Consider the following 12,246-nt stretch of genomic DNA (forward strand, 5'->3'; position numbering starts at 1 on the left):
AACTGATTGCCTGTAGGAGACCAATAATAATAATAATGAAGTAGAAAGTATTCTGAACTAAAATTAATGGACACATCTTTAGCATGCCGTACATGAATTTATCTGCATGACTTCCACTCATGTTAATGGCAGCTGCTTGGCTAAATTTCTGCTCAGTGAGTTGTAATTTGTCCCTAGGGGATTAAGTTTAAATTCAAACTTTCAGAAGCCACGCAACTTTAAAGATGAAATTTTGCCTTGAATTCATAGTTTTCAGAGAACAAAGGAGCAGCATAATAAATTAGCAGTAATGTGTATGAAAGACAACAATTGTTTGTTTGTATGTCTCAAATAAAGAACCTCCTCTCCCTCCCGTAAATTGGAGTGAGACAATGAGTTAATGTGAATATTGAATTTCCTAAATTCAGTGATTAATTTTATATGCTGTAACCTTCTGATTCTGACCAGTACCTGGTTAGTGTGGTATTCCAGTGTTTCAGCACCAGTGTTCCCAGAGGCACAATGAAAAATAACTAGTTGTCAACATGTTTACATGCAACATTTTTTCTAGCTGCTCAGTTTTCTGTCTACTCTGTCCTGGTGAGGTCACATCTGGAATACAGTCCTATGCGCCCCAGTTCAAAAAAGACAGGGATTCTGGAGAGAGTCCAGTGGAGGGCAACAAATATGATAAAGGTCCTGGAGCATCTCTGGTGTGAGGAAAGGCTGAGATCTGTTTAGATCTGTTTGGAGAAGAGAAGGCTGAAGAGGAATCACATCACTCTTTATGCACATCTCAAGTATGGGAATCAAGTTGATGGGGGTAGACTCTATTTGGTGGTGAGCGATAGTAGAACAAGGGACAGCAGGCAGAAACTGGAATGCAGGAAGTTCTATTCTAACAAAAGGAAGAACTTATTTACTGTCAGACTGACAGAGCTCTGGAACAGGATGCTCAGAGAGGCCGTGGAGTCTCCTTCTCTGAAAATATTCAAGACCTTTATGGATACTTTCCTATGAGATCTACTGTAGGGAACCTGCTCTAGCAGGGGGTTGGACTAGATGGTCTGAAGAGGTCCCTTCCAACCCCTGCAATTCTGTGATTCAGTAGTTGGCTTAAGCTCTGACACAGGTGTGACATGAGATTCCTCAGTTTATACTTTACTCCTAATTCTCATAGAACTGTTCTGAATATGAATTGTGCACTCTTAAATATAAGTACTGAAATTCCACTAGATTTACTGTGCAAAAAAATCAAATTCCTTTTTATAATTTTAAATTAGTTCCCTTTCAGTATGCCTCAGACTGTATTTGGTCTTTTTCTAAGGAGAAAATTATTTGGGGAAGACCTGAATGTCCTGTAGGCAGAATTCATTATTTTGTACCTTTCGCTGCATCTTCTCTTATTGACAGTTTTTTTTCTAAATGAAAGGATCCAAAACTTTTGAGCTGTGTTCTTTAAAAATGTTTTTGATGTGTATCATCTGCTGTGTCTCCACTGATGTATGTTTTGTGCTTCTATTTATCTTTTCTGCACCTGCCTGCATACTTCTAAGCACCAGCAGTCTAAATCCATACAAGTACCCCACCTGTTTATCTGAGCCACAATTAATGCTTGCTGTGCTATTCTCTGTTCACATCTGTTTCTGCAGAATACCATCACTTGCTTTTTTCTCACCATCTCCGCAACAAACAAACGTTTTCCTGAACCTCTTCACAGTGATTGACCACTTGACCTTTAGTCCAGCTTCCATTCCTCATTTCTCCCTCCTCTCCTGTCACAAACAGCGGTATATAAATAAATAGTCAAGACTGCTCGTCCCAATCCTTGCTGCTTTTCTGAATTGCATTTATAAGTAGTTTCACAAGACTGCTGTAAATCCTTGCAGCCTTCCATGCTGTTGAAGTGTTTTATCTCCTGCGTTATCTGTCATTCTTGCTACTCTCTCTTCACCCCCTTCCAGATTGATCATACATGAAATAATGCTTAATCCCCATTCCAGGAGCACCCACAAATATTCACTTCCCACGTAGCGAACTGCTCATCTCTTCCACCTCTTTGCTCTTTAGCTAATCCATGACTGATCACGTGTGGTGGACTGTCAGCTCTCTGAAAGAGGTGCCAGGCCATTTAGCATTCTTGTGTAATGTGTGGTGCTGTATGAATATTTATTCATATGTAAAACATTCTAGCTTCATTTTATCAGCTCACAGTCACCTGGGTGTTTCATACTTATACTTCTTTTTTGTTTTTTTCAATTCACTTTTCTACCACTGAGATAAAGCTTATTGCTCTGTAATTACCAGGGTCATCCCCTGCATCTTGCTTAGAATTAGATAAAATATTAATTATTCTCTAGACTCAGATGATGTGAAATATGCCATATGCTGCAGTTGATGGAGAGAAAAATCACTTACCTTGGAAAATAACCACACTGCTCACAGCAAGGCAAAAGGTCTGACCCTAAACTGCCTCCTGATACTTCAGCCCCAGTTTCTCCCAAGTTAAAGCCTTTATGAGTACACATTACCTCCAGATTAAAAGTCATAGAATTACAGAATTGTAGAATCATAGAATGACTTAGGTGGGAGGGGATCTTAAAGATCATCTAGTTCCAACCCTCCTGCCATGGGCAGCATTGCTCATGCCCATGTCCATGAAAGTCCCATGAACTTAGACCCATGGACTTAGTAGCAACCCAGGCTCTTAAAACAGATATGTGTTAGAAACCAAGTCAGCAAGGCTTATAGGTACCTGCTTTTAGACACAGAAAGTCTCATACCAAGTAACCTCCCTAGATACCTTCACTTTGGTGAACATGGTTTATGTCTGGTTTTGAAAATGCTGATTCAGAGGCAAAAAAAATTCTTGTTCTTCCCAACAAAGGGAACTTGTTTTTCTAAATGCTACAAATAAATATTATGGACTTTGTTCTCATCCAGAATCTAGCATTAAAAAAAAAATGCTGAGTGGGAAACAAACAAGCAAACAAACAAAAAAACTAAAGCTGAAAGATTCAACTTTCCTACAGGCAATAAATCTGGAAAGGAAGAGAGTTTACAAACAACTTTATTTTAATTTGCTACTGTGACCATAAGTTTAAGAGACGCAGCATAAACCAAGAGGAAGCACAGTCAAATGCCTCAATGAAAAGATATCTCTGCTACTATAAAGAATATTTTCATTGATATATGACTGTATCAGTCCTTCATTGAGAAAATCAGTCCAACTTAAGCCTAATTCACTGAGATTGTGCATTCACATAGAGAGGTGGCAGAAGTTATCTCCAACTTCTAAATTGATCTCCCCTTAAATATCTGTTAACATCCTTTTCCCTAGCATATATAACCCTCCTCAAACCCTGCTCTGTCACCACCTCCAAATGTAAATCCCTACGGCGTTGTCTGTAACCATTGTAGTTCCACTGCCCGTTTCAGCAGAAGGAGTGAATGTGCTCCATGAGGTATCAAACAGGGATTCCAGTAGGGAAAATGGAAAGTGTTAAAACTAAGTCTAGGCTCCATCCCTGGGCTACATGAACGTGTCTGGAAGCCCAGACAGATCTGTCTCCTCAAGAAGAACGTTGATCATGGTGGGTATTCACAGAAATGTTCTGGCCTCTCCCAAACAACAGCATCTCAGCCTAACAGTGATTTTTGCCCAACTTCACAATGCAAATGCAACATGGTAACTAACACAGCACCACACATAGATCTGAGAAAGGCCTTCAGAATTCACATAAACAAATAAAAAAACAAAACAAGTACGAAAAGAAAGAAAAAGGGTAAAAGTACCTCATGATATTTTTTCACTGTTTTCCCAGACACACACGTGCAGGACTTCCAATTCGAAGTCCCACAGCCACAATTTCCTCCACAGCGTTGGACAAGGAGGCAGCGAGGGAAGAAAACAGCATTTGTCAGCTTCAGTTCTTCCCTTAAATTGACAGAGTAGTTTCTTGGAGTGCAGCTATAGCGCTTCACATCATCATTCAGCCTGTCCAGGTCAACTGTAATGCAAAAGAAGCTTCATTAGTAAGGTCTAAGTGGGACTTATCCCAATTCATACTGCTCCCTGGGCAGCCAGTAACACAGCGATGTGCTACTGGTTGGGAAACACATGAAGTGTAGCAGTGATTTCTGAACAGGTAGGTGGAAATCCACCCCTTTTAAATCATTACAGGTGGCCATCCTGGCTCTCATCCTGCCCACAGTGACTCCCACAAGCAGGGCTCACACAGACTATAAAGGTGATGGGGGAGCCTGTAATAAAACACTGTCCTGAAAGCTCAAGGCTGGTTATTTTACTCTCTCTGTCAGAAACCTGCTGGGTGACAGATTCCACCTCTGCCACTCTCTTCCCTGATTATACCCTATTTAGCTGAAGTTATTTTTATTCTGGGCACAATATGTTGCCTAATGGTAGGCATACAAAGGGCAAACACTTTACAGGAGGCTCTTCCTGTGGCCAGCAGATATACGCTTTTGTAGAGCGATCCATCCCTTCCTCAGAAGGGCCTCTAAGACAGGTGGCACTCCTTGCTATTTTCAATTGCTTGTCTGTGTTGGTTATAGAGTCTAGATACCTCTCGTTTAGATGTCTAAGTCAATCTAAGCAATATTAATTTTAGCTTTTAAGTGCTACTATAAATAGGCATACAAATAAATACAATTAAAACTAACGAGCTTCACTGAATGCCAGTGGTTGGTTGATGTTTAAATGCCTGTTATTTCCGTGAGATGTGTCATGTAAATAAGTAGCAAAGCCAAGCATAAAAATAACTTATAGACTATCCACTGTGAGTTTAAGTGCTGTTTCTAGCTTTATCTTGCAAAGCTAAAATAAAATCAAAAATAACTTCAATAAATCCATTTTCTACAATTGTGACACAGTTAAAAGTGGCATACTCAATTAATTTTATTTTCATAAGTTTATTGATTTATTTTTCTATCCTTTTCTATTTTCTTCTTTTCTGTAGGAATCTGTCCACCAACAAAGTGTTTAAAATCTTAATAATTCTTTCAAGATTGGAGGATATGGAAACCTGTGTTAAAAAGTGAGATCCTTCAGATTGAAACTAAGAACCAGAGAGAAAATTGAAATGCATCTTGAGCTCAAGAACCTTGAAAGCTGAAGAATTCATCTTTTTTTTTTTTTTAATAATTAAAATCTTCAAATTTCAGGAAAAAAATGGACATCATAAACATTATTTCTCAATATCAAATCATTAAATTCATGAACTTTTTAAAAAATGAGACAAGTTGCGCTGAAAAGATAAATTAAGGTGGACAAAGAGAAATAACATAAAATGATTGGCAGGCATAGAAGACAAAAAATAATACCCCCTCATCCCAAACAGTATTTGCTAACAGGTACATTGAGAACCATTCCTGCTTCAGGAATGGTTCAAATGACAAGTGAGATAATAGAGATTTTCACAGACATGTTGAATAGCTCAGCATCCTCTTTGGTACTGAGCACACCTGTGCTGTGCTATAAACATGTGAAAACCTCCCTGAAAAGATAGAAGCACTGCAGCTCTACATCCCATCTGTGACTCAGTCCTTATCACGAAGTAAATTGTGGAAAAAGCTGTGATTTGTAAATATCATGCAGCTTTACATTCTGGCCTTGAGGTACTCATTGGTTCACAGCAGATATGCAAGAGGCAAAGGTGCATAAATGTTATGAGCACTGTCACACAAAATCATAGCAGTTTTGCTTTCTTAGCAATATGTTATCTCAGTCAAAGGGAATTTTACAGATAAATTGTGATTTTATAGCAATCGTGATACATCTCCCTGTGAAATCTCAGAGCGTATGTCCAGAGATCTTGCATCTCTCCAGAAGAGGTATAGATCATCCTTCTGATACAAGCATAAAATCAATGGGGATGCTGGTAGACTCCTGCACTGAGAGAAAAATACATCCCAAATGTCTACAGCCAGGACTTAGAAGACCAGAGAATATTGATTTTTTTTTTGTTTTAACAGCTGATATTTTGTTCTCCACTGTCATTCTTCAAAGCCACCCCTTCTCACCACAGCTTCTAAGGGTAATCCTCACAGGAAAGTGTTTCCCACTCATCTAAATGTTCTCATCAGGATCTCTGCCAGCTCAGCTTTACTTCCTGATAAAGCAAGGTGGTATCTATCTGCCCCATATTTGTTTCAGCTGATTGACACAGAAAAGTAACCAAAGGAAAAAAGAGAGCAGAAAATATTCTGCCTTCAAGATTAACTGGATTTCTCAGAGCCTCCACAGTCTGCACTGCAGCAGGGGAAGAGATGCCATTACTTTGATCACCATGCCTCCTGTTGAGGTAATAAAACAAGCTAGGCTTCCAGCAAGAGCCTGGCCATTAGAGAGATGACCAGGTCATGCCCAGACCCAGGTGACATCGAGTGGCATCTCTGTGCAGGTGGAGATGTCCAGAGGACTGAACAAAATGTGCTCTATCACAGACAGAACTTCTCCTCAGGCTCAACAGTTCTTAATCCTACATTGAGCTGATACCTATTGTCACCACTGTTATCAGCACAGGAATGAGTCTTTGTAATGAGACTGGCAGAGAGGGAAAGCTTTTAAAGGACCAATGTGAGGATCCTTCCTGCTGAGAGCATTATATCTATTGCAGTGTCACACATATTAGCCTCAGTACTTAAGCTGCTCAATTCAAATGGCAAGGGGTGACCAGGCAAACTGGAGGACAGGCTTTACTCAGTAGTGTGCAAAGGCCCAGTTCTGATGACTTTCAGATGTCTTTGCAGTCTCTTAGGTTGCTGCTGAGTCACTACTGTGTAGAGCTGTTGACTTGCTTGAAGCTTAGGAGGGAATAACCAGATTATTAGGATAACTTTTGCTCTATGCCATATGAAAAGATCGGCTATTTTTGATGAGAGCTCAAAGCTTTCAGTAGATGCATTTTTCAAGAATTCCAACCAGTGGAAAAATACATTATTTTTTAGTACATTTTTTCAATGACAAACTATTTTTGAAAGATTTCCAATACAACTGCATGAATTCTCCCTGGTTTAAAATTCACAGCATTCTGGAAATGACTTGTCTGTAGTTCTCAGGACCCCCAAATGTACATTTTTCATTTAAGATGTGAACTCTGCCCTTTGTTATATCACATCTCAGGTATCAGAGTCCAGACTAAAATGGACAAAGTCCATGGTGGAAAGGTCTTATTGCAGTGATGGTGAAATTATACAAATAACAGCAAGCAGAGAACGAAAGATTAAATAACAGGTTGAAGAGATACATAAGTCATACAAAGAGTCAACTGGAAGTAAACCCAGTCTTTTTGGCTTTGCCCTACTGAAATCCTGTGCTTGGTGGGACAAGGTGACTGTGCAACATCTGTGAGCAGCATGTACTGGCTGTAAGACACTGACACCTACCAACAGATCCCACTGCCTAATTTAATTAGCTTTAGACCATGGTTTACAGCCTCCTTTAAAAAATAATGAAAATCACATTTTTCTCTGAAGCGTTCTCTCTGCTGAAAGCTTTGATATGCATTTTCTTTTTCCTGATGTGGGATTGTTCTACTGTCTGGAGCCAGTCTGTTTCCTCATCCATATAACAATGAGATTTTACAGTACAGTCAGTTTCATGCATCTCTTCACCGCTGTGACTAAAACATAACCAAGCCTTGGTGTGATTGGTGTGAAATCCTGCTGCTTTACTTATCAAGAATTGAAACCACTAGTGTCCTTAATTTAAAACTACAACAAAGAGGTTCTGTAGACTGGATGCAAATAACTTCAAAGTATTATTACAGAATGTCTGCATCAGAGATTCAATTTGAAGGCAAGTCAGGCACAAAAAGATGCACCGGAGCAGTAAGATGGATACTTGGGGGTACAGTGCTTGCTCCTTCTTTCCCCTTAAGCCCAGCACTTAAACCCGTTCTCATTTCTGATAGCACTAAAGCACATGCTTACGTTGAAACACTGATCCTAATAAGAGTTAAGCACTGAAATCAGATACTGCAGCTAATACCATGTCTTATTTAAAAGGGACAGCCTTAAAGACTGCAGAGAAGAGAAATACTGTGCTGCTGGTCACTGATTAATTCTAAAAAGACAGGCAGCCTGTTAAGGTTTCTGTTAACACAGTAAGTGTTCCAAACTAATGGCCCTAACATATTCCTGTCTCAACATTTTAACTCTTCTTTCACGCATCAGCCACAGACTCGAGCTGAGGTGTAAAGGGATGGTAGGTCCCTCATGACAGTATTTCTATTCCATATGCCAAGGCCATCTCCAAGCTAAGCAGCTGCAGACCAGGCAGGCTAATTATGGTAAAATGAAGCAGTGATTCTCTCTAAAAAAGTGTTTATGCACATGCAAGACAAGAGGGCGACTAGAAACAGCCAGCAGAGGTTTGCCCAGGGCAAATTGTGACCGGCCAACCTGAGAACTAGCTTTAGTGAAATGTCTGTCTTGTTAAAGGAGAGGAAAGCAGCTGGTGTTGCTTACCTTGATCTTAGCAACATTTTTGACACAGTAATCTACAGCATCCTTAAAGCCAAACTGCTGAGATACAAAGGTGGACTACAGATTGGGTAAATAATCAGAAGGACAAGGTAGGCTGACCAAGGAGTCAGCAATTGTCAAGTACAGCTGTTGCCTGGTTACTACTGGTGTTCACCACATTCCCCAAGCTGGGGCATATCCTACTAAAGATCTTCACTAGTTATCCTCAGAATGTTTGCCAATGACATCCAACTGTGGAAAATTGTCCTTATGCATCAGGGTTTCCTTTCAGAGAGATCTCAGCATGCTAGTGAAATATGCAGGCAAGAACCCCATGAGGCTCAGGGACAACAAATGGAAACTCCTGTACCAGACTTGGAATTACCTCATGCATCAGTTCTGCAAGCAGCAGCATTGCAGAAAAAGACTTGGCATCCTAATAGGCAGCAGGCTGAACATGAATCAGCTGTTTGCCCTTGCAGAAAGCGAAAGCTTCCTTTCATTCAGTAATTCTGAAGCTGGTGCTAGAGTACTATGTCCAGTTTTGAGCTCCTTCAATGAAAGAGAAAGATCAACAAACTTGGAGTGCAGTGAAGGTGAATAGGATGGTCCACAACAGCTCCAGTGAGGCAGAGGAACTGGGTTTATTTAGTCAAATTAAAATAATAAATTTAGTTTATTTATTGGAGAGTAGTGAAATGGGGCTTCTAATATCTCCAGCTATCTAAAAGATGCTACAGGGAGGATGGAGCCATACTCTTCTTCAAAGTGCACAGCAAAAAGACAAAGGGCAAAAATCAGAAATTGTAGCAAGGCAGTCCTAAAGAAATACTCATCATGGTGAGGAGGATTAACACTGGGAGAAATTATCCAAAAGGTGGTGGAATTCCTCTGGAAATATTCAAAATTTGACTATGGAAGCTCTTGTGTAACCTAATCTAAATTTGAAGCTGGTCCCAATCTAGGCAGTATTTTTGGTGAGGTGATCTACAGACCATCCTTGTAACAATACAATAAACAGTTAAACCTTCCACTGATTTAATTGCCAGAATATACTAACATCAATTAAATTATTTTTTTTTCCACACAGAGTGTTCATGAAACCCTTTGTCTTCTAGTCTTCAAAATATAGTTAAGAATAATCAGCATTCCTCTGCAATAATTAATAATACTGCAATAAGCAGTTTGTTAAATATACCTGAAGACTCTGGGAGCAGCTCAAATCTTTCTCTTGGAAGCTGTGGAAAAGATACTGTGATTTGGATTTAATTTGGAATCACAATGCCAAGATGAACCTCTTCAATATGGAAACTATTATTTTAGAAGAACGAGAGATCAGAATTTCAGTGGGATTGTAACTGTCTGCATGAAACAAGGTTCACAATATATGGGCCTATTACAAACTGGCAAACCAATTATCAGCTGTGGTATGGGTCAAGAAGTGAAAGCAGGCCAAACCATCACTGTCGTAAATGGACATAGCTTCACTGAAATCAATGGAACTGAACAGCTTATTCCAGTGATAAATAATATGCTGCAAATTTCACTAGCTTTTAAAAAAGCTTTAATAAGAAAAGCTTTCACTGCAATGACTTACAATAACATCACGTAAAGCATGAGGGAAAATCTCATTTGTTACAGAGGAGGAAGAATGCGAATGTAGATCTGAATTACAGCTGTGAAATGAAAGAATGTGCACCACTTGAATCCAACAAACACCTTGGTTCCCAAATGAAGAAGAGAGCAAAAATTACACTTTTTCTTTTGTTGTTTTATTTTATTTTTTAGCAGAGGGAATACTTTGTATTAGCAGCTACTCTAGAAGGTATTCCATCTACTCAGAATATTCACATATGCCATGAGCAAGGTCTGGCACACTGAAACTTGCTGGCAGCAATCCCAGAACCTTTCAAGGAAGCATGCATGGATGTCTGCAGTAATTCATTGGCCACTGTTTGCAAACTCCTGAGAAATAACATTCCTGAGTTCAAACTTTACTTCTTGTTAGAGCATTGCAGCAGTGATAATTAAAAGGTATCGTTAAGGACATGGTGCTACTTGCTTGATACTGGGCTTGGCAACGGATGGCAGAAACATTCCATTAAGACTTGTGGTGTCATCTTGCTACTCCTCTTCTAGAGAACAGTAGAACAGCTAGCAAGTGTTCATTTATTGAACTTGTAAAGTCCCCACTGTAGACAGACAAGGATATCCCACCTGACTAATTTCTGCTGATAGCTAAAGGCTTCTTGCTTACTGTCTCTCAAAAAGAAAATGATCTGAGGCATGTGTAGTCGTGCTCATTACCGGAATGAACTCACATGTGTTACGAGGTCTATTCTTGAAAAAACATGTATTTTTGAAGATGAATCCTTTCTTTTGTATCTAATTCTATGATGAGATGCTGCATATTTTCTCTCTCTTTCTTCATACACAGATCATTTCATAGTCAGGGGTTCTAAATTCTTTTTTTTTTTTTTAACTTCTAATGCATTTTTCAATGGAATATAACACTTCAGAGTGAATAACAAAAGAAAAATGCAAACAAACATGGGAAAAGTTAAAAGGTGTTTGATTGATGTTTGGAACTGCTTACAACACTGTGTCTGAAGAGCTCTTCAAATATTATCAAGTTAATATGCTGATGCTTTCAGAAAAAAACAACCTGTAAAATGAAAAAGTTTCTGTCAAGCACTTCTAAACATGTTCCTTATGATTCTCTAAAACAATCAAGACCTATTAGGCCAGAAGTTCAACACAATTGCAGAGTATAGTTGTTTTCTTTTGCTCTGTGTACTTATGTTCTTGCTAAGAACAGTATGAATTAACCAAATAGCTAGTAATAGCCTTTTATAGAGCACTGTATTTCTAATAGCCAAATTACTATGATGCTGAGGTCAGCTAGAGCATATTGATGTAAAGCAAAAGGAATTACTTTAAGAGATATTCTTTAATTTGATCTGATTTGCTAAAAGTCTAGGATGAGCCTAAGGCTGTAGATGACCCTGCATTCAGCAGGGAGGTTAGATTAGGCAATCTCCTGACGCTTTCCCACTTCATCTATCTATGATCCTGTTAGTTTCAGCTTTGCTAAAATACTGCACTTATTTCCCTAATGGTGATCCTTATCTCTGTGGATTACTGAATGCAAAATTAAGAAAAAATACTATTTAAATGTCATTTATTATATATTCCTGTCATCAGAATTGACATTCAGAAATACCACCACTTAAACTCAATTTTCTTGCACAATTTGGTATGAGTAGAGAGTTGGATAGGAGTGAAATCATTAGAGATTCATTTATATAATTTATGTGACATGTTCTGAAAATAATGTGAAAGATAGGCAGAGATTACGTCAAATTTTTCTAATCTCCTCCATAGCTGTTCTGACTAAGGATAAGTAATAAAACCCAAGCTGGAAGTAGAAACAGAAGCTATAGATATCTGAAATAAAGAATGATGTAATCTATTGCTCACTTTGCAGCAAGGTTATCCCAGCATCTATAAACATTCCCTAGAGATCCACAGTGTTTGTGTTTAAAATATACCAAGCAGATCCAATTTAAAGACTTGTTAAAACTATTCCCTGCTCCTGACATCATCCAAGAACAACCCTTTAATCTCAACAGTTTATGACTAAATACAAATTCTTAACTGAATTTTTTTAAGGAGTTGATTGGGCTGAGGCACTTTTGTCCAGAGGACTGCTGAAAGGGAATTTGTCCCTTATGTTGAAGACAAAAGGAAAAAGGAAAAGCTGTTACAAAACTTTCCTTT

At 38.8% G+C, this 12,246-nt stretch overlaps 1 protein-coding gene across 2 annotated transcripts in view; it reads right to left on the reverse strand.

The window, feature by feature from the left end:
• Positions 1-12,246, reverse strand: part of PDGFD (platelet derived growth factor D) — a 144,822-nt gene that overhangs the window by 12,322 nt on the left and 120,254 nt on the right. For both annotated transcript variants that reach the window (XM_065730037.1, XM_065730036.1), the window contains exon 6: positions 3,775-3,989. In XM_065730037.1, the coding sequence (XP_065586109.1) occupies positions 3,775-3,989 (215 nt within the window). The remainder of the gene's footprint in view (positions 1-3,774; positions 3,990-12,246) is intronic.

Source organism: Cyrtonyx montezumae, unplaced genomic scaffold, assembly GCF_038088225.1.
Source record: "Cyrtonyx montezumae isolate F1298 unplaced genomic scaffold, pur_monq_1.0 scaffold_12, whole genome shotgun sequence".
Classification (NCBI taxonomy): Eukaryota; Metazoa; Chordata; class Aves; order Galliformes; family Odontophoridae; genus Cyrtonyx; species Cyrtonyx montezumae.